Below are 21580 nucleotides of genomic sequence, written 5' to 3'. Positions count from 1 at the left end.
TGGGCCTCTAGCATGGGCAGGGGTGGGGGAGGGATGATTATTCTTGCTCCAGGCTGTTGCCAGCTACGCAGGGACAGATTCAGAACCTAGACTTTGCATCAGGCTGCTTGGGTTCAAGTCCCACTTTGTCACTTCCCAGCTGTGTGACCTTGGCCAAGGAACTTAACCTCTCTGGGCCTCAGTTTCTTCATCTGTGAAGTGGGGACAGTAAAAGCAATCCTTATCCCAAAGCATTGTTTGTTTGTTTTTTTTTTTGAGACGGAGTCTTGCTCTGTCGCCCAGGCTGGAGTGCAGTGGCGCAATCTCGGCTCACTGCAAGCTCCGCCTCCCGGGTTCACGCCATTCTCCTGCCTCAGCCTCCCGAGTAGCTGGGACTACAGGCGCCCGCCACTGTGCCCGGCTAATTTTTTCTATTTTTAGTAGAGACGGGGTTTCACCATGGTCTCGATCTCCTGACCTTGTGATCCGCCCGCCTCGGCCTCCCAAAGTGCTGGGATTACAGGCGTGAGCCACCGCGCCCGGCCAGCATTGTTTTAAGGACTAAATGAATTGATAAATGCAGCTGAGTGTACCCAGTACACAGCAAGCACTAAGCAGATGGCAGCTCTTCTTGTTATTAGTCTGGGGGACATTATTAGCACAGTCTCTGCTTGGTCCTGGAGAGCAGTCACCTAATCTGGCTTGTTCTGCAGCCGTGAAAACCCCACCATCTCCTACTTCTAGCCCCATAGACATTTACTAACTCTGTTGTGAGCCCAGCCCCATGCTGTGCCCTGGGGAACCAATGGCAACTCACTTTGTTTCTACTCTTATGGGCTGGGCAGGTGAGCCGAGGACGGATGTGTGACCAGGCACTTATACACAGGGCAATGTGTGCTGCAAAGGGAGAATGAGGGTGGAGGGAGGACAGCGGAGGGGGCAGAGGAACGGGAGGCAGCCAGGTGAGGCCGGAGAAGACGAAAGGGGTCCAGGCTAAGGGAGCAGCCTGTGCGAAGGCCTAGAGGTAGGACGGGCAAGCGGGCTTGAGGGGGTCTGCGTGGCCCGGTGAGTAGAGTGGGAAGCACATGACACAAAGGCCAGGGAGGCCCGGGGAGACTGTCCTGGGGAGCCTGGACTTTTTCCTGGAGGCCTGGGAGCTGTGAAGGGTTTTAGCCGGAGGAGTGGCGTGGTCTCAGCGGGCACCTGAGTCTCCCTGCTGCAGAAGAGGAATGCTCATGAATACCTGCCTCTGAGGGCTTTTGGGGGTATTAAATGAGATCATTTATGTACCTGGCACCTGTTTGCAATGACTGCAATTCTTCTAAATATTATTTTAGAAAGCCGCTAGGTAGCAGGTGAGAAGGAGCAATGGAGGAGGGAGAGGGGTTGGGAGGCTGAAGCTGCCTCCCAGGAATGGATTCCTTCACTCAGTCACAAATATACCTTGAGCACTTACTGTGTGCCAGGCTCTTTGGTGGGTGCCAGATGGCAGTGGGGAGATGGGGCCGGCCTTGTTCTCTGGAGACACGGCTGGCCTGGTCTGCAGCAATGCTGAGGGCTTGGAGGGTGGCAGGTGAGCTCTGGACAGATTTGGGGGCTGGGATGCAGCCCCAGCGGTGGGGAGTGATGGGATGGAGGAGCAGAAAGTTGCCCAAAGTCAGGCTCAGCAACAGGATAAATGTTGGTGCCCATGGGATGGGGCATGTGATGTGGTACCTCTGGGGAAGAGGATGAGTTTGGTCTGGGGAGCACCAGGGGCCTAGAATCCTTTTTTCTCCTGGTCCCATCTGGCCAGATTTCTCTGGCACTGGCACTAGGTGGCTTGGGTGGGGCTACACGCGGGGCAGGACCCCAGGGCTGAATGACCTGCAAGTGAGGCAGCTCATCCAGGCCTTTGGAAACCCAGCCTCTCGCTCCTGCTTGAGGGTCTCATGAAGAACCCTGGGGCCTGGCAGGAATCCCTCGAGCCGCCCACAACTCCAGAGCCTGGGTCAGGATGGCCTCCCACAGTCTGGGTTCCCAGATGGCAGGACTTGCCCTCTGCCCTTCGCCTTCTTCCTGAGAACCCAAAGGGAGAAGCCGCTGAAGTGTGCGGCCAGAGATAGAGAACCTCAGTCCCTGCAGCCCTCAGAAGTCCCCAACTTTGTCCCTGATTGTTTTCAACGTATTTGGGGCAGTTAAGATATTTTGAGAGAAAGGGAGTGAAGAAATTCGCCTCCATTTCGTGGAGCTTGGATCCCTTTCCTCAAATCACAGCCTGTTTGGAGTGCAAGCCAGTTGGGAAGTTGTTGAGTGCCACTAGTCGGGGAAACTGAGGCACAGGGTCACCCAGCAAGGTGGGTTAGGCTGAGTCTACCTTCCTTTCCCAAGTCTTTCTCCCCAACCTATGAATGACCATAATATTTGTATTTTTAAAACAAAAGGCATACCAACAGGCAAATGTCAGTGCAGCATTTTCAAGGTGTCTTTTTATAGTAAAGGTGGAAAAAAAAACATCAGGCAGTTTTAAACTGGCATGCGGTGGGTGGGTGCACGTCGTCAAGAAGGCATTTTTTTGCACCAATTTAGGGGCTGAGATGCCAGGTGGGGGCGGAGGGAGAGAGAGCTTCCAAGATGGGCTTTACATTTGGGTTTGGGCTGGGGGCTGGGAGTGAGCTCCCAGTGACCAAGGGTGCAAGCAGAGACACTTGTCAGGATTTAGGAGAGGGGCTTCTAGGAGGGTTGGCTGAGATGACTGGCCTGGAGACACAGATAGGGCTTGGACCAGGAGACATCCCTCCCAGCCCTGAGAATATCTCGACCCCCAGTATGTACGTGGGCATACAGCCTATAAGCTGTGAGTGCCAGGGCCAGTCATTTACGCTCTGTGGGCCTCATTCTTTCTCATTATAAAACAGGTCTTATGCCTCCCTCCTAGCATGTGGGTAGATTAAAATCTCAGGGGTGGCTCTCTCAGCCTACTCTGGCTTAGGAGCTGCCCATAATAAAAAATAAATACATGAAATAAAATCTCACATGCAGTGCCCAGGAAATGGCAGGCACAGGTATTAGTAACAAGAGGGAGAAAAGACACCAGAAAAAATTGGCCTCAGTGGACAGAAAAAAATGGCTCAGAGGAGGGAGGGTCCGGGCCTTGAAGGAGATGAGATCAAATAAGGCCTGAAGGCAGGCATGGGTGAGTGAGACACGGGCTCAGCGAGGATGCGTCGGGTGCTGTCCCAGCCGCAGCACAGAGGCTGAGATGGAGAGAGTGGGCTCTAGTGCCCGGGCTGAGGAGTCCAGTGCAGCACTGTGTTGAGGGCAAGAGGCCTGTGGGCTCCCTGGAGTGAATAAAAACCGCCGCCGAGCTCACACTCTGCAGGGCTTTTACAAGCACCTATGTGGTTGACCTCATGGCTGCCCCTCCCCTGGTCAGGCAGACAGTGCATCATCATCATCCCCAGCTTACAGAAGGGGAAACTGAGGCCCAGAGAGAGGAAGTGACTTGCCCTGGCTCACACAGCTGGGGAGTGGGGGTCTGGATCCGCAGATAGAAGCAGGAGTCCGCTTCCGGGTGGCTGGTGAGCTGTGAGCTCTCTGTGGCGGGGAATTCTGCAGTTCCCCCCTCCGGCTGAGCCATAGAGATTCAGGCAGGGCCCATTGTGACAGCAGTGACTCAGGCTGGCTGGGGCATCTGCAGAGGCCAGGCCACACACTGGGGGTAGGGGCTGACCCAGCCTCCTGAGGAAGTCGGGGGAGGCAGGGAACATCTAGTTGCATTTGTCTGAAAATGCGATCATTGGCCTCTGGAAGGAGTGAGCCCCTGGCCCTTTGGGTGTGCAAATGAGAGATGTGGGTTCAATGGTCAGGGTGAATGATGGTCCACCCAGGAGGGTGAGTGGAGGATCTGTCAGCGCCCTGGATATGCCCACAGTAAGGCCTTCCACAGCCAGGCAGGCGCACAGTGCTAGGTGAGTGCAGGACCCTGGGGCCAACTTCCCAGATTCAAATCCTGCCTCTGCCCCTTCCTGGCTGTGGAAAGTCCTATCCCTTCTCGGAGCCTCCATTTCCCCATCTGTAAAGTGGACTCAGTGCAGGGAAGACTGGGGTGGCCTGGCGGCATTCATCAAGGGCCATGCTGCCTGGGGCCCTGCAGAAACGCCCTCTGCAAAGTCCGCTTCACCCGCCTGTGACTCCCGGTCTCCATGGAGATTAAGGAAACCAGCTGGGTTCCATGTCCTGGTTGCTGCCATGAACAAAGGCACGTGGCGTGTACTGGGACAGGAGCGGGAGGGCAGGAGCCCCGGGAGAGAGTGGTCCCTTCCCCTTCCTGGGCCTCCATTCTTCGACTCTGGAGTTGGGCCATGAAGTGGCAAGGAAGCCTTCCCTCTGACATCAGAGCTGCCCCGTCATGTCATAGCTACTGTGGTTGTTGCTTGAGAACTTTCTCTGTGTTGGCCCTTTGCAGAGCACTTTACATATCTTTTAATCCCCCCGAAGTTGAATGAACTGAGTGTTATCCCCAGTCTACAGAAGAGGAAGCAGAGGCCCAGAAGGGTTAAGCATCTTGCCTGAGGTCGCACTGTGGTGTGTGACTGTGGTGCTCCAGGTGGAGCAGGCTTCTGGCTGCAGCGCCTGTGATCCCTCATTCCTCCAAAAACTTTGACCCAAGAGGTGTGAACCAGAGGGTGTTGGAAGGGGTGAATGGGCCCATTTTAAAGATGAGGAAACTGAGACCCAGGGAACTTCTGCCCCCGCCGAGGCCCCTGTGAGAAGCAGTGAGGGCCTTTCAGGGTGGCCTGCAGAGCTGCCCAGCCCCAGCGCCCATCATGGTCCTGGGCTGGGGTTGGGACGACCCCCTGGTGTGGACTCCTGCTACTGGGCCTGTAGCTATATCCACCTTCACACACCAGAGGCCAGCACCTCCTTGGTAACATCGCATGCTCGCCCAGGCTCTCTAGAGTGTGTGAGTATGGGAGGAGGCTCAGCTTGTTATAGGACAGCTCCCAAGAGGGACAAATCGGACACTCTCCAGGAGCCCCAAGAATGGTGAGGGAGGAGGGCAAGACAACAGACAGGTGCTGCACGCTGACTAGCTCATCAGAGGAGTGCGGGAGGGCTTCCCGGAGGAGGGGAGGTTGGAGCAGCACTTGACAGATGGGGCTAGGGAAGACATTCCAGGCAGAGGACACGGCGGGGGCAAAGGCTCAGAGATGTTGGAATGTGGCTTGGGTAGCAGGCCGAGGGGAAGCTGAGAGTGTGCTGGGCCTTGCCTGCAGGCTGAGGACTTGGATGCTGTCCTGTGGGCTGTGGGGAGCCAGCAGGGCTTTGGGGAAAGGAGAGACATGGCCGATCTGGTTCCAGAAGGGACCCTGTGGCTGCTGGTCTGTATTGGCCCTGCCAGGTACTGGCAGGATCTGGAGGCACAGGCGCTCACCCAGAGTCCCCACTGTGTCTGGACCAGGTGACTCCCGAGGGCCTCTCCAGCTCTGACAGCCATGTGGGGATTGCCATGGAAACCAGCCGGTTCCCGAGTGGGGACAGGCCCAGAAAGTCTCTGAGTGCCAGCCACGTGGACTTGGATCCTCACTGCCCGCCGAGTGCAGCCGTTTTCTTCTTTCCAAAGGCCATGTTTGAGCCAGGACCAAACCAAACAGGCTGCCCAGACAGGCATCCAGTGGCAGGGGCCCTGCTCCGCCCTGCTCAGCTGATACTCGATGCAGTCAAGATCTGGGGGCCAGCACCAGCGGGGGCCCTCCCCGCCCAGTCCACTGTCCTTTACCCTGAAACTTGATAAATCATGCACTAGAGGAGGAGGGAAACTCGCAGCTCCATTACGAGGCCCGGCAAGGCCCCAGTGGGGCGTTAATCACGTAGCACTTTATGCTCTGATCGGTAAATAATGGGGGCGGGGGGAGTGGGCGCCGGCAGAGGCCTTGGAGTGGAGGCCAGGCCCAGGAAAGTGGCCAAACTCCCTTGCCTGTGCCCTTCTCCAGCCTCTGCCCACTATCTGTGAGGTGACTGAGCTCTCTAGAAGTGGCCATCACCTTGATGGGCCTCAGTTTCCCTAGCTCGAAACCCAGGGTTTTTCCAGCTCCAAGCAGCTGATTTCCCAGCAGCCATTGGTGACTCCCGGCAGAGCAGCGGGTGGGGAGGCTGTGGTTAAGGGCAGGGGTATGGAGCCTGCCGGCCTGCACTGGAGGCTTGGATCTAGCCGTTCCGGCTGTGTGCCCCTGGGCAAATCACTTCAACTCTTGTGCCTCAGTTTCCTTTACTGTAAAGCAGCATCAGCTCTTTCAGGGTGTGATGAGGGTTGAATGAGATAATACAGAAAGAGGTCTCAGCACAAAGCAGACTGCACACAGCTGCTTGCTACTGTCACTCTACTGTTACTGTGATAAAGCTGTCCCTCCCCATCCTGGGGCTGGGCCTCTGAGCTGGGATGTGGGCAGCTGGAGAGAGGGCCCCATTGTCACCTCTGTGTCCCCAGCACATGGAATCCAGCCCAGAGATGTTTGCGCAAGGCTGCAAGCAGCCCTGCCTTCTTGGCCGTGTCCACAGCGGTCGTGCGATGACTCTGGGACCAGCGGTAGAGTCCTGCTGCAGAGCACAGCCTGCGGCCAGGCATACAAGCTGGACCCGCAGGAGACCAGGGGCTGGGGAGGAGGGTGTGAGATCGAACCTCCAAGACCTCCCAACCCCAGGAGGAAAGTGCCAGTGTTCCCTGGAGAGGCAGCTATTTCTCGGCTCTTGGACTGGAGTCCCTTCAGGGGAGGAAGCTGGGAGGGAAGCTGTTCCAGGGCTTGGAGAGACTGGCTTCGTGCTCTGCCCCTCCTGCTGGGGGGAGGGAAGCCTTTTCCCTGGGCCAGGGAAGAGCCGCTGCCTGCCCATCCCACTCTGTGCTCCTCTGGGACTCAGGGGGCGGGGAGCTGGAAATGGGGCCAGGCTGGGCCGGAATGAGAAACAGCTTCAAGAAGGGGGAGCTGGGTGTCTGGGGGCTGTGTCCAGCTAACTAAACAATGGCTGCTTGAGTCAGCGACTGTGGCGGTGGTTCCCAGGCGCCAGGGCAGAGCAGGCCGAGGCCAGAGCTCCCACTACTACGTCCTTGGTGAGGGCGGTGTGGCCAATCCAGCCTCGGATGCTTTGACTTCAGGAAGCGGTGGAGTGGCTTGTCCCTGTCCTCGGGAGCTCCCGAGCCTCTGCTCTGTGGCCTGCGTAGATAATTGGGAACATTTATTGAGCACCTACAGTGCTTAGCATTGAAGGCGCCTATGAGCTCAGTCCTTCCATAAGCCCCAGGTGGTGGGTGCTGTTGCTGTCTCATTTTACAGATGTGGAGGCTGAGGTTCAGAGGGGATGGTGCATCCCACAGTGAGGTCAGAGCTGTGAGACTTAGCAGTCAGGAGCCTCAGTTTTCTCATCTGTAAAATGGGTACACAGCAAGAGTGTGTGTGTGTGTGTGTGTGTGTGTGTGTGTGTGTGTGCGCGTGTGTGTGTGTGTGTGCGCGCGCGCTATAAGGTGCCCCCAGTAGCTGTAGTGTCTGTCACGCAGTAGGTCCTTAATCCAGCCAGTCCTGTGACCTAAGCCTAGGGCTTGTCCTTCCAGGCTTGTCCTTCCGCTTGTTTGAGGCGGGTGGGCAGATCATGCCCAGGTTGTGTGGTGGTCCTCAGGGCAGCCTGACTGGCTGGCTCCGTCCCTTCCAGATGGTGTCCAGCTGGCCTGAATAACCTCAGGGCCCTGGAGCTGGGGGCCCATCTCCTCCAGAGGGGCCAGGGAAACCAAGGCAGGCCTCCCCAAAGGGTCTGCCGGAGCTGCTGTGTCCTTTGCCGTTTGTCTGAAGTCTCTGCTCCTCTCTGTGCCTTGGTTTCCCCGACATGCTCCTCCAGGCTGCTTTTCCTCTGTGGCTAAGGCCAGGCTTCCTGACCATGGTGCTAGGCCTGGTTGGCCATCTTCTCCCCACGGCCCCTCCAGGAAGCCTCTTGGTCACCCCTGAAGGCGCTGGTATTTCCTTTCTCAGCAGCAGGTGGTTTCCTCCCTGGCATGGGGGCTGCTGCCAGAGGCCACCCAGGACCGAGTCCGTCCTGCCCCTCCCAGGGCTGGCACACAGTGGGCACGTGGCTCATTCCTTGCCTCAGTTTACTCTCAGCGGAGGTGTCAGCTTGCACAGTGTTCTGAGAGGCAGCGCGTGCTGAAGTGGAAGGAGCTGGGGTCTGGGAGTCACAGGTGTGGCTTCATACTCTGGCCTGGCTGTGTGCGGCTGGGCTGCTGGACTGAGACTGGACACAGTCCATGGGCCACCACTGAGCCCATGCCACATGGGCTCCACTCAGGGGAGCCCAGGAGGACTGGCCCTATCTGGGCTGTCCAAGCTAAGGGAGGAGTTGGCAGGGACGGGGGCTGAGAGAGGCCACAGAGGTCAGGGCCAGATTGAGTGGGGCTTTAGGGGCCCAGGAGCAAAGTTTGGATTTGCGTTGACAGCACTAGGGAACCATGGGAAGCTGTTGAGCTGCACAGGAGATGTGACCTGCTTTGTGAGCTTTTTTTTTTTACAAAATAAACTTTTTTACTTTGGAATAATTTTAGATTTTCAGGAAAGTTACAAAGATAGTACAGACAGTTCCTGTATACCCGTCCCCTAGTTTCTCCCATTGCTAACATCTTACCATTACCGTGGTGCATTTGTCAAAACTAAGAAGCCAACATTTGTTCTTTACTCCCAACTAAACTCCAGACTGCACTCCGCGAACGTCTGCTTTCTTTTCCAGGAGCCCACGTTGCATCAAGCGCTTTGCAATTTTAAAAGCTCTCTTTGGCTGCCGCAAAGGATGAATGGGAAGGAGCTCAGCTTTGGGAGGAGGAGTTGGGGGGTCCAGACAGCCCAATCCCCGGCCAGGATGTATTGAGCTACGGTCACCTTGCAGTCTTTTTACTTTTATTTTTTCGAGACAGGGTCTCTGTCACCCAGACTGGAGTGCAGTGGTGAAATTATAGCTCATTGCAGCCTTGACCTTCAGGCTTCAGGCGATCCTTCCACCTCCGCCTCCCAAATTGCTGGGATTACAGGCGTGAGCCATTGTGCGCTGGCCCACCTTGCAGTCTTAATACCCCAAAGTGATCGTGTGCTTTCAGCTCTGCGGCTAATTTCAGCTCTGTGGCAAGGAAATCTGACTTTCCCAGGATCATAAACAGTCAAACACTTGAGGCAGGAAGGAGCCCTCACTTCTCAAGCGCAAAGCCTCCACAGCCGGTATAGTAGCCGTGTAGTCTGTACCTGGGACGGAACCGCTGGATTTTGCAACCTGCCGCAGCACCCACTGTTAATGCCGCATCCTTTTCATAGTGCCACCTGCGGTGGGTCTGTGGCAGGATGTGAGGCCTGAGAAGCCAGGCTCTTGAAACTGTCCTTCCAACTGGCTTCCTGGGGAGAGAAAGTCAACACAATTACAGCTGGTAGTAAAATCAATATGTCAGAGTTTTAATGGGAGAGTGGGCAGAGCAGAGCTTTGGCCCCAGGAGGGAGCCAGCTGGAGGGGGAGGGCGCATCCTGCTCTCAAAACAGGGCCAAGACCAGCAGTGGTTGCTCATCCCATGTGAGAGAGGGATAAAGTGAGGTTTTTACAGGAACTGAAGCTAGCAGCTAGTGTTGCCTGGACCTGAATACCCTCCTCCCTTTGTTGCCACATGCAGAGTAGGCATATGTTTCCCTCAGTTCTCCAGCACCCAGCATGGCTGTGTTGCTCTCAATCACTCCACTTAGACAGAAAGCAGCTGAATACAGTCACTCACACTTTAGTCAAAATTAGGTTCCTTTCTTTTGTAAACATTCCCTCCAGAGCACAGGCTCCATGCTGGAGAATGTCATGCATGTGCTACCATGGGAAGTGTGGGAGTGGTGACCAGCACAGCGCCATCACAGGAGTTGGGGGGCTGAGCCACATCTTGAAAACCGGCCGTCTGGGCATGCCTGGAGAGGGAACAGCATGGGTCCAGACACGGGGCGCTGAAGTGCCAAGGGGAGTTCGAATGGCTCAGAGGCATGGGACAGGTATTGGCTGCTGAGGGGACATTTACAATGGCACAAGAGCCCCAGGTGTGAGGTGTGGGCATGTTCCAGGACCTGCCGAGACTGATGTGGTGGGCACAGCGGGTGAGGCAGAGGGAGGAGCGAGACTGGAGGCCTGGGAGCTGGCAGGAGCTGGGGCACAAAGGCCTTGAATGCGAGGCTGGAGAGCTGGGGCTTGATCCCAAGGACAACCGGGAGCCGGTTTGTAGGTGGGGAGGGTCTGACCAGCTTTGTGTGAGGGAAAGATGGCCCTGTGACTTGAAGGGCGCTGCTGGGATAACCGAGCCTTCCCTGCTCTCAGGAGAACTTGAGTTTGGAAAGACTCATGCTCATTAGCCTTGAACAAGGATGGTGCTGGGGTCGGGGGGTATTTTGGGCCTGTGAGGCTAACTGCCCTTGGAGACCGAGTTCAGCTGAGGCCAGCATGCTCAGGATGTCTGGTCCCGAGTCCCGTGTTCCCCTCCCCCGGCCTGCATCCCCCTCCCCCAGCAGGGGCGGCACTTCCCGCCAGGCTGGGCTTCCGTTTTTGAGCCGGTTTGCCTTGTGATTTCCCCTGGCAGCTGGGGAATCAGCTTCCCCCTTGGAGCACGGATCCTTCGGAGCAGCCGACAGCTTACTTCTCCTTTAAAATTTTTTTAAAAAATTTTATTTTAGGATAAGGGAAAAAAAAAAGCTGGGGGAAAGGCTTTTTAGAAAATTCCTTCGGTGCAGAATTAATGGCTTGTGAAAGTCAGGGGCGGGGCGGGTGGGGGAAGCCGGCTCCCAGCGAGCTCCCCTGCCCTGCTCCCCTCCTCCCTGCTGCCCTAGCACATAGATCACCCCAAGCTGGGCGCCTGGTCCGCCTTTTCCCAGGACCACACCCTGGCTGGATGTCAGGGTATGCCCAAAGGTGTCATCTGGGGCCTCCCAGGTGTCCCCTTCCAGAACTTATGTTCCCTTGGTGGCAGGGGGGATTCACAATTTTAATTTTAAACAACTTATTTTTAAATGATGTAAGTAATTCATATTCGTGAAAAAAGTTACCTAGCCTCTAGGAAAAGCATCCCTTGCAGTGGTGAGGAGCCCACCTCACCTCTTCCCTGCAGCTGCAGGGTTGCTGAGGGGTGGGACCTGGCCTGGTTGGGGCAGCTGGGGAGACCACTCAGCACCCACCTTCCAGGGCTGTCCCTAACTGGAACACACACAGGATGGAGTCGGGTAGGTCAGGGCTGGTGCTGAGAGAGAGGAGGAGCCTATGATGCAACTCTCGGGAATGGCTTCCCGGGCAGAGGGAGCGGCCAGGCCAGAGGTCCTGAGGCAGGGATGAGCTTGCGATATTTGAGGCACAGAAATGAGGCCAGTGTGGCTGGGGTGAAGGAGCAAGGGCGAGGGGGGTGTGGGTTGGAGTTAGAAGATCAGGGGACCCATGGGAGGATTTAGGATTTAGGATTTATTCTGAGTGTCCTGGAAACCATGGGAGGGCTTGAACTGGGGGAGACCTGGTTTGCATTTGTAAAGGGCTCATTTGGCAGCTGTGTTAGCAGATAGGAAATGTCAGTGTGGGGGGCAAGAGTGGTCTTGGAAAATGAAGAGGGCTGGGAGGGCTGTCCAGGTGAGAGGATGGCTGCTCAAAAGCTTTAAGGTAGGCATGATTTGCCCTGAATTTTCTTCTTTTTTGATCAGCAGTTGAACATGGGTAACTTTTACTTAATAATAATAACATAAGCAGCAATCATGTCTGAAACACAGTACTATTGGCTAACACTTCCTGGGCACTTACTGTGGGCCATGTACTGTGCAAACACTTTAACCTGCTTTAACCGACCTGGGCCGGTTCACCCCTCCTTAGGCAACCTGGTGATCTCCTGCTCCCGGGAGGTCACCATATTGATGCCGAACTTAGTGCAGACACCCGATCAGCATAGCGCACTACAGCCCAGAACTCCTAGACTCAAGTGATCCTCCAGCCTCAGCCTCCAGAGTAGCTGGGGCTATAGGCACATGCCACCACGCCCGGTGTGTGCGAACACTTTATTTTTTATTTTTTTATTTTTTTGAGACGGAGTCTCGCTCTGTCGCCCAGGCTGGAGTGCAGTGGCGAGATCTCGGCTCACTGCAAGCTCCGCCATTCTCCTGCCTCAGCCTCCCGAGTAGCTGGGACTACAGGCGCCCGCCACCAGGCCCGGCTAATTTTTTGTATTTTTAGTGGAGACGGGGTTTCACTGTGTTAGCCAGGATGGTCTCAATCTCCTGACCTCGTGATCCGCCCACCTCGGCCTCCCAAAGTGCTGGGATTACAGGCGTGAACCACTGCGCCCGGCCCCGCGAACACTTTAAAATGAATGATTCACCCCAGCCTCTGAGCGGAAGACGCTGTGGATGTACCCATTTTATAGTTGAGTAAACTGAGGCTCAGAGGTGAAGTGCCTTGCCTGGGTCACCTGCTGTCATCCTCCGGAAGACCATTCCCTCCTGTATGTTGGTCCAGGGCATCCCCAGCCCGTCACACCTCTGGGCTCAGGGCTTGGCCTCCAGGGACATGCTGGAAACGGCCCCAGCCTGGAAGCCCATCCGGCCGCAACTGTGTTTATTTGCCCAAGCACAGAAGGACCCACTGTTTATTGCTTTCTTTTGAAAACTAGCCGAGCCTTTGTGCAAAAACCAGGCAGGCACATCATCGATGGCTTACGCTTGCAAAAAGCACAGACAAGAAATTTAAAAAGAAAAATCTCTAAGGCTTTGCCCTAAAGATGGTTCCAACGCTGCCTTCCGGAGACCTCCCTGAGTCCTGCTCGGAGCCTCTGATGTCCAAATGCAGCTGAGGCACGGGCCCATGTCTGCAACCTGGGTCAGCCCTGGGGGCGTGACATTGCAGTTAGCCATTTTCCCCTCTGAGCCTCAGTTTCCCTGTCTATGAGATAGGGCCCCCAGGGCTGCCAGGCTTCTGGGAGTCAGTGCACCCCTGGTACAGTGTCAGTTCCCAGTAAATGCGGCCTGTTATTATGTCTACTGTTGTGACTATTTATTGCTTATGCACCAGTTTTACTAAAATGGGCCCATGACATCCTGTGACTTTTCTTGTAATCAGTATGCGCTGATGGTGTCACTGCGGGATGGGGACTTCTGTCCTGGATGATACGCCGTGACGGATGCGCTCAATCCCGTCCGACATATGTGTCTCCTTTTCACTCCTCTGCGCCACGCCTGTGCCTGCGTCTTTGCGGAGTTGCACTTACTGTCTCAGGGTCACTTCCTGGAGGCCTGTTTTCTATTTTTGTGCAAATTGCACCAGGAACCTTTGAACATATAAAGACCCAGGAGAAGGGAGGGAAGGTAGGAGCAAGTTCAGGGAACAGCCCGGACGCGGGATCACCTCTCACAACTGCCCTGTGAGCTGCAGCTGATTTGCTGCTGGAGGGCGTGGGTGATGCTGGGCTGATGTGGACACAGACTGTGCATTCAGACACACCCAGCCTGTTTGTCCCCCTGTAATGTGGGCAGATGAGGGGATAGGTGCTTGGGGAGGGAAAGAAAGGCTGCAGTTTAGGGAGGCCTCCACCTGGAGTCCTGCAAGCTGCTGGGGCTTTGGGGTGGTGGTGGTCCTGGGGTCAGAGCAGACATCTGGCAGGAGCAAAGCCCATGGTTGCTGTGGAGACACAGAGCCAGCCGGGGCTGTAGGAAAACAGCCGAGGCAAGAGGGACACCTCTTGGGTGCCAGCGGGTAAGCTGAGGCTGACGGTGGCCTCTGGTCATCTGGTATGGACTCCTCTGCGTTTCTCAGCTGTGCCCGGCCAGGAGGGGCAGCCCCAAGGGTGTAGGGGTATAACTCTCACCCTGGCCGGCCTCCCTGGACTCTTTAAAATCAAACCTGACCTTGTTCCCTTGCCTGCTGGTTCCCACGTACGTTGAACATCATCTCCTTGGGACAGCTCTGTAACCAACACTGAGGTCAGGGCAGGCCTGGGCTTGGGGATGGGGTCCCGTTTGTGTTTGGGCCTCAGCCCAGCACTGGGGATATAAAGTAGGAACAAGACTTGAAAGCTCTGATGCCAGGGCCTAAAATCCCAGCCAGCTGTGCGGGCAGGGAGCCGGAGAAGGTTTTGGAGCTGGGATCTAACGTGCCATTCCTCTTCCAGCTCCAGCCGGAGCAGCTGGACTGTGGAGCTGCTCACCTGCAGCACCCGCTATCCATCCTGCAGCCCCTGAAGGCCACGCCCGTGTTCCGTGCCCCAGGCCTCACCTCCGTGGCCGTGGCCAGCGTCAACAACTACACAGCGGTCTTCCTAGGCACGGTCAACGGGCGGCTCCTCAAGGTAGGGAGGAGGTGGGGGCGGGAGGCTCCCCTGGGGGTTGGCTGAGTGTCAGTCTGTACACAGGGCTGCTACAGGTCCAGCCTGACCCTTTGTTTTCTCCCATTCACCTAGCACTTTACAGTTTACAAAGTATTTTGCAAGTCTGTTTTTGCCACTACTGTTCATAATATAGGTGGCGTCTGTACAGAGGAGGGAAACCAGGGCTCAGAGAGGGTGCTTCTGTCACAGGCTCTAAGACTGGGGCTTTGAAACCGTATGGGTCTGAGTTCAAATGTCTGGGCTCTGCCATTTGCTGGCCCTTTGACCTTGGGCAGCACATATTCTCTCTCTAGGCCTCAGTTTTCCTGTCTATTAAGGGCTGTAAGCTGTTATGGGGCTTTGGCAAGGTAAGACCACAGCCTGGTAAGCAAGAATGCTCATTCATTTCTCCTCCTGAGTCCTGCCAGCCACCCTGTCCCAGGGTGACTGGTGTCTGGAGTTAACTGTACCCTAGCCCGTGGCCCTGAGATTCCTGGAGCTGGGAGGAGATGCGCAGAATCTGGTTTCCCTGCTCTGGGGCAGGACAGACATGGTGGAGCCTGGGCCAGACCCCCAGGTGCAGCCCTGGACCTGCCCCCAACCCAGCCACCTCTCCTGCTCCCTGTTGGGAGACTCAGCTAAGCGCCACCACTCTATTCATGCACCAGGCCCGGCCTAACTGCTCAGATCCGATCACCCAAGCTCCCCCCCACCCACTGCCTGGGCAGATGTTGTGGGCTGGGTGGGCATGGGGAGTGGAGTCCCAGGACCCCACTGCTGCAGCTGGGGAGAGCACAGAGGTGGGGCTCGCCAATGGAGCTCGTGGTTTGGGGTCAGATACTCACATTTGGAGTCTGGCTCTGCCGCTTCCAGCTTTGTGACCTGGGGGCAATTTCTTCTTCCCTCCTAGCCTCAGTGTCCTGGCTTGGGAACATGAGCCAGGCCCCAACCCCACCCTCAACGCCCAGGAGGCTGCAGTTGTTAGGCACCCACTGTCTACCCAGAGCCTAAAGGGCATCCTCTCACTTAATTCTCACACCCCTGCAAGGGAGGCAGAGGCACGATTCCAATGCCACAGATGAAGACGTTGAGGCTCTGAGAGGGAAATGACTGCCCTCCAGACTCACGCAGCGGGAGCTGGACCACAGCCCACACCCCACCATGGCCGGGAGCCTCTCACCCACCACCCTGCACAGTGTGGCCTCTGTCTCTAGCCAACCCTGCCCTGCTCGGGCCTTAAATCGCCACACCCAGCACAGGCCCTGGGGCACAGTAGGTGCTCAATAAATGATTGAAGGAGTAGAAATGAATTGAGTGTCCACTGGATGCCTGGACATAGGGGTGGGTACAGGCAGTGGCCTGAGCCCTTACAAGGCTCCGCCAGGAGGCCACCTGGGACAGGGGTGTCTCAGTCTGGGACAAAGCCCGTGGAAGCCTAGGGAGAAGGTAATTTTGACTTGGTACGTATAGGCTTCTGGGCCTCATGCGTGCATTGGTAGAAGGGGAACGGGAAGGAATATTTCAGAGAAGAGCACAGCGTAGGCAAAGGCCTGAAGGCTGGAATGTGTGAGCAGGGTTGAGGGGCTGGAGATAAGGCTGGGGTTGTCCGGGTTAGATCACCAGGACCTCAAGTGCCAGAACAGGTTCATCCCATAAGCAGAAAGGAGCCACGAAAGGTTTGGGAGCCCCAGGAGGAAAGCTGGGGCAGGAACTGGCCTAGGAGGTGTCCGGACCACTGGCTGCATCTCAAAATGCCTAGCCTGGGGCCTGGCAGGGCCCAGACAAGACCAGCACGCTGGGAACAGGCAGGGCCAGGCAAGAAAGAGCAGTTTGGTGGGGCTCTGACCGGCATTGTTGTCCTCAGGAGGACACGCAGAGGGTCCCTCAGAGCCAGAGAAGCTTCCAGGCCCCAAATAGTCCTGGTCTTCCTCCTCCCTGCACCTTCCACACCCCCAGCCTTAAGTCTTGGACTCTGGGGTCAGGCAGGCCTGGTATTGCATTGTAGCCTTGTGATCTCTTCACTTTGTGCCTCTTGTCAACTCCCTCGGCTGCTCCTGACCTCAGATTCCTCCTCCGTGAAGTGGGCATGGGGGGAGGAATGAGACGTGCAGCCTAGCAGCTTCCCTGGGCCTGGCCCCATCAGCCTGATCTGTGTCTTATTTAATGCTCATGGCTCACCTGCCCCATTCGCTCAGGAAACAGTCTCAGAGAGGGGAGGCAGCTTGTACAACTTACACGTTGTAGAGCTCCTCAGTGTCAAAGCCAGAATCCAAACCCAAGCCCCTGCCCTTAGCCATGGTGCCTAACAGCCTCCCAGAGCACGTTTTGTAAACTGCAAAGCCTGCACAGATTCACAGGGTGGGATGCTGGAGAAGAGCCTAGAGGGAGCTCCTGGCGGGGGCACAGCAAAGGCAGAAGCATCAAGGCCAGGTCCAGTGCCCTCTCCTGCACACCTGTGATTTCCCACCCCTCCTGAAGGGTCCAAGACAGGATGGGGAGGCGGAGCTCCCAGACCTGGCTCAGGTTGTCCCCTGGGTTTGGCCTCCCCTGCTATGGGCTCCAGCACTCTGATGCTCACTACCCCAACAGATCAACCTGAACGAGAGCATGCAGGTGGTGAGCAGGCGGGTGGTGACTGTGGCCTACGGGGAGCCCGTGCACCATGTCATGCAGTTTGACCCAGCAGACTCCGGTTACCTTTATCTGATGACATCCCACCAGGTGAGGCCAGAGCCCCAGCCCAACGCCATCCCAGCACCAGCTGAGCCCTCTTGCTTGCCTGGCCTTTGCACATGCTATTCCTCTGCCAGGAGCACCCTCTTCCTCCATCCCCCTTATCTGCTAACTCCACCTTGTCCTGCGCCTCCCAACACGGACCTCGCCTCTTCAGGGAAGCCTTGTCTCCCATGTTCCCCCATTAGAGTGTTGACCTTCAGTTTCCCCAACCTTTCATGGCCCTCACCATGCTGACTGTACTGCCTCCCCAAGGGAGAGGCTGGCAGTCTCACTGAGCTGGGCTCCCACCTCTTCCCCCAGATGGCCAGGGTGAAGGTCGCCGCCTGCAACGTGCACTCCACCTGTGGGGACTGTGTGGGTGCGGCGGACGCCTACTGCGGCTGGTGTGCCCTGGAGACGCGGTGAGGCTGGAGACCAGCAACACCTGGGCCAGGAGGGCTGTGGGAGTGGGAGGAGCCGACCTCGGTCCTGACCCTATGGTACTGCCCCAGGTGCACCTTGCAGCAGGACTGTGCCAATTCCAGCCAGCACCATTTCTGGACCAGCGCCAGCGAGGGCCCCAGCCGCTGTCCTGCCATGACCGTCCTGCCTGCCGAGATCGATGTGCGCCAAGAGTACCCAGTGAGTCCTGGGGGAGGCAAGACCCAACTCGGGACACAGAAGGGAGCCTCCCTTCACCCTGCACCCAGGCCCCGAGAGGTGGAGACTCCCCCCCATGGTGCCCCAAGGACCTGAAGACAAATAATGAGAACAGTGACAATGACTGGGCCTTCCTGACCAACTAGTAAGTGCCAGGCACGTGCTCTGTGCTTGACGTCCACCTCTGTTAGGCCTCACATACCATATGAAGCAGATGCTTTTAACATCCCCGTTTTACAGATGGGAAAACTGAGGCACCAAGCGGTGAAATGACTTGCTGCAGGTCGCACAGCTAGGGAGTGGTAGGCTGGAATCTAAACTCAAGAGGCAGGTTCCAGAGACCCAGGAGGGAGGGTACCAGTTGGAGGCTAGGAGGACAATGAGTCCCATCCACCTTTTCCCAGAACAGGGGATGAGGGGAGGGACCACCAGGTGCCAGACTGAAATTTCTCCTTCTCAGAAACAGATAAACCTGCAGTGCAGGGGGCTGGGTCTACCCCCGGCTTGTGCCAGGAGGGCTCTGGCAGGCAGCCTTGGCAGTGGGGGGATTCTGGGCCCTGGCAAGGGGTGGGAGCTGAGGTTCAGACAGGTCTGGGGCTCGTGCATCCGGCTCTCAGTGACTTCTCTGAGGATGGGGGTCCTCTTTTTTCACCCTGGAGGGCTCTGACAGCCTGACTCTGGCCTGTAGCTGCTTGGCATCTGGGGCTCCTCTGCCCTGGCCCACCATTATCACACATCACAGAGTCCTTCCCTCATTCATTCAGTCATTTCATTCATTGAACAAATATTATGGAACACCTACTATGTGCCAAGCACAGCTCTAGACTCTGGGGACATATCAGTGATCAAGACAGACCCCTAGCCCCAGGCTTGTGAGGGAGGAGAATAGGCAAGATAAAACCTGAAGGTGATGCTAAGTACCATGGAGAAAACAAAAGCGCATGGGGGTGGGAAGCGGGTTGTGGGTGCAGATATCTCAGGCCAGGTCAGGTAAAATATGCAGGAGGGGAGCCAGGGTGAGCGTCTGGAAAGAGTGTCTGGGTGGAGGGAGCTGCCAGTGCAAAGGCCCTGAGGTAGAAACAAGATCAGCTGTTTTGGAGAGTATTAGGAGATGGGGTCAGAGGTCACGGGGGCCAGATCATGCAGAGCCTTCTTGACCACTGTAAGATGATGTTTCATTTTGCAGCTGGTGAAACTGAGGCTCAGAGGGTCACATGTAGGGCATAGTCCTCTAGCCCTGAGTCCTGGCCACCACTACCCCCTCCCCCAGGGGACATTCAGGCAGTGCCAGACCTCGGGTTGGTGCACAGCCCTGGGGCAGGCTGTGAGGAGCGTAGCCTGGGCCCCCAGAGCTGAGGGTTCCTTGCCCCCAGGGCATGATCCTGCAGATCTCGGGCAGCCTGCCCAGCCTCAGTGGCATGGAGATGGCCTGTGACTATGGGAAAAACATCCGCACTGTGGCTCGGGTCCCAGGCCCTGCCTTTGGTCACCAGATCGCCTACTGCAACCTCCTGCCGAGGGACCGGTTTCCACCCTTCCCCCCCAACCAGGGTAAGCACGCTCTGCTGTTGGCACAGCCCCGGAGGGGCAGAACGGTGGACTCTCAGGCATGGGGATGGCAGGGGGCCAGAGGTCACAGCTTATGATGTTGGTGGCAATCCCCTGCCCCCATGTCCTCTCCCTGGCTCCCCATCCATTCCAGACCACGTGACCGTCGAGATGTCTGTGAGGGTCAATGGGCGGAACATCGTCAAGGCCAATTTCACCATCTACGACTGCAGCCGCACTGCACAAGTGTACCCCCACACAGCGTGAGTGGCATGGGGGCTTGCCTCCAGGTGGTGGAGGGAGGAACGCATCCCTAGGAAGGGTCTTTGCTCTCAGGGGGCCCGGGGAAGGAAAATCATAGCATCATAGAGTAGACAGGCCCCTCAGTTGTTCATTCACCAGCACATTTATTCATTCTGCAATAAATGCATACTGCCTGATGCCTGGCCTCTGTGGACAGCCAGGTAGGACAGGGCAAAGTGCTTTGATTATACTCAGTTTAGTCTCCTAAAGGCCCCATCTCTTTTGACTCTGCTTTGTATACCTGTTGTACAGGCAGCTCACTACCTTAAAGACCCTGTCTTTCCCGCAGCTCTGATGACGAGAAAGACCTTTCCCTGTGCTGGGATCTGCCTTCTGGTTCCAGTTCTTGGGACAGGGATGAGGTGAGGGGTGGGGAACCAGGAGTTGAGGGGCCTCCTTGTCTTCCAGCTGTACCAGCTGCCTGTCGGCACAGTGGCCCTGTTTCTGGTGCAGCCAGCAGCACTCCTGTGTCTCCAACCAGTCTCGGTGCGAGGCCTCACCAAACCCCACGGTAAGCCAGGTTAGGGGAGCCCGTCCGTCTCTGCCGTTTCGTTACCTTTTTTAAAAAAACTTCACATGTTGAGAGTGTTTCCATGCCCTTGCATATTGCTCCGTAGGTTTGGTTTTAACGCCTATGTGGGGCTCATCACATACCACGGTGCATTTAACCCGCCTATAGCTGGACATACTGATTACTTCCTCTTTTTGCATTTTGATATAGCCAGGGCACTATGCATATCCTTGATGACTCCCTGAAGACCACGTCTTAGAAATGACCCGTTGGAGTGATAGTGTGGCCATAGTTTTACATCTTGAACTCAACTGCCTTCCAGAAAGTCTGAGCCAGTTTACACCCCCACCTGCAGTAGGAAGACCATTTCAACAACCCTAGGTGTTCAGGGCATTTGTCCTCAAGGCCTGTGGAGGTGATTCATTTAAGGTCACCCACCCAGGCAGTACCAGACTTGGGCCTTAATCCAAGTCCCTCTGCCCCTGGAGCCCATATTCTCCCCTCTTGTGAAAATCAGGAACTGGGTGGAAAGGGCCCTGCCTGGGTTTCTGCACCAGCAGTGGCGTCCCAAGGGTGGGTGGTGCTGCAGCTGTCCCTGGACAGGGAGGATGGGCTGGCCTCAGAAACCGCACGCTCCCGGGTCCTCTTGCTCATGTCAGTCCCTAGGACCCTTTAGTCTGACTCTGTGCTCGTCGGGGGCCATGCCTGCCCTGGCACTGCATGGTGGCTGGGTTTAATCAATTAAATGGGGCGTGAGCAAGAGGAAGAAATGTAAAAATGGATCAATCTAGGCTTTTTAGTGTAAAGATAAAGTAAAAATGGACGTGCCACATACCTCACCCCTGGTTGGTTTCTGAGATGTGTTCACTTTCCAGGTGGCCTGTCACCTTTGCCCAGGAAGCCTCTAAGGCCACTACAGTCCATGTCAGGATGGCCAAATGGGATGCCTGGGACCTTGGGTGGGGTGATGAGGCGTAGCCAGGTGGGATGTGCCAGGGTCCTGAGATCCCAGCTTGTCCCCTCTCAGACCTGGCCCATATCAGGGCTGTGGGTGGCTGGAGTAGAGCACCAGGGCTCCTGTAGCTCATCTCTCCAGGAAAAGGCTGGTCCTGCCCATTTTCCAGATGACACAACTGAGATAGCCAACATGGCACCTGGTGCCCTGGCTCCCTGCAGAAGGTCACTGGGGCCCCACCCTGGGCACACATCCTGGGGAAGCAGCCCCAGCACCCAGAGCCTCTGCAGCCCCAGCCTCTGCACTGGGCTCAGAGAATCTTCTCAGGAATCCCTGAAGCCCTGTCTACCCTGGCAGGTGCTAAGGAGGGGGCTCCGTGGCCTCAGCCTGGAATCTCCTGCTCGCTCACAGCACACAGCACCTCCTGCCTGAGCCCCGTAACTGCTTTGAAGAGCCTGGCAGAGGCTGTGCTTAATTCAAAGAGGAGCATGGCTGGGGGGGCTTCCAGCACTGGAGGAGGGCCCAGTGGAGTCTGTGCAGCTAAACCATGCGGGAG

General features: G+C 56.5%; 1 protein-coding gene across 2 annotated transcripts in view; it reads left to right on the top strand.

Annotated features, from left to right (window-relative positions):
* Positions 1 to 21580, top strand: part of PLXND1 (plexin D1) — a 52676-nt gene that overhangs the window by 3713 nt on the left and 27383 nt on the right. The window contains exons 1-8 of one of the 2 annotated variants that reach the window (XM_031663091.1): positions 497 to 10004; positions 14138 to 14314; positions 16922 to 17053; positions 17369 to 17469; positions 17560 to 17689; positions 19081 to 19258; positions 19410 to 19518; positions 19967 to 20069. In XM_031663091.1, the coding sequence (XP_031518951.1) occupies positions 9996 to 10004; positions 14138 to 14314; positions 16922 to 17053; positions 17369 to 17469; positions 17560 to 17689; positions 19081 to 19258; positions 19410 to 19518; positions 19967 to 20069 (939 nt within the window). In that variant the 5' untranslated portion in view covers positions 497 to 9995. Of the gene's footprint in view, positions 1 to 496; positions 10005 to 14137; positions 14315 to 16921; positions 17054 to 17368; positions 17470 to 17559; positions 17690 to 19080; positions 19259 to 19409; positions 19519 to 19966; positions 20070 to 21580 lie in introns of those variants that run through there. The other variant, XM_021922684.2, reaches the window with a different exon arrangement.

Source organism: Papio anubis, chromosome 2 (genome assembly GCF_008728515.1).
Source record: "Papio anubis isolate 15944 chromosome 2, Panubis1.0, whole genome shotgun sequence".
NCBI lineage: Eukaryota > Metazoa > Chordata > Mammalia > Primates > Cercopithecidae > Papio > Papio anubis.
Note: the sequence above shows the minus strand (reverse complement) of the source record. Positions and strands in the feature narration are given on the sequence as shown.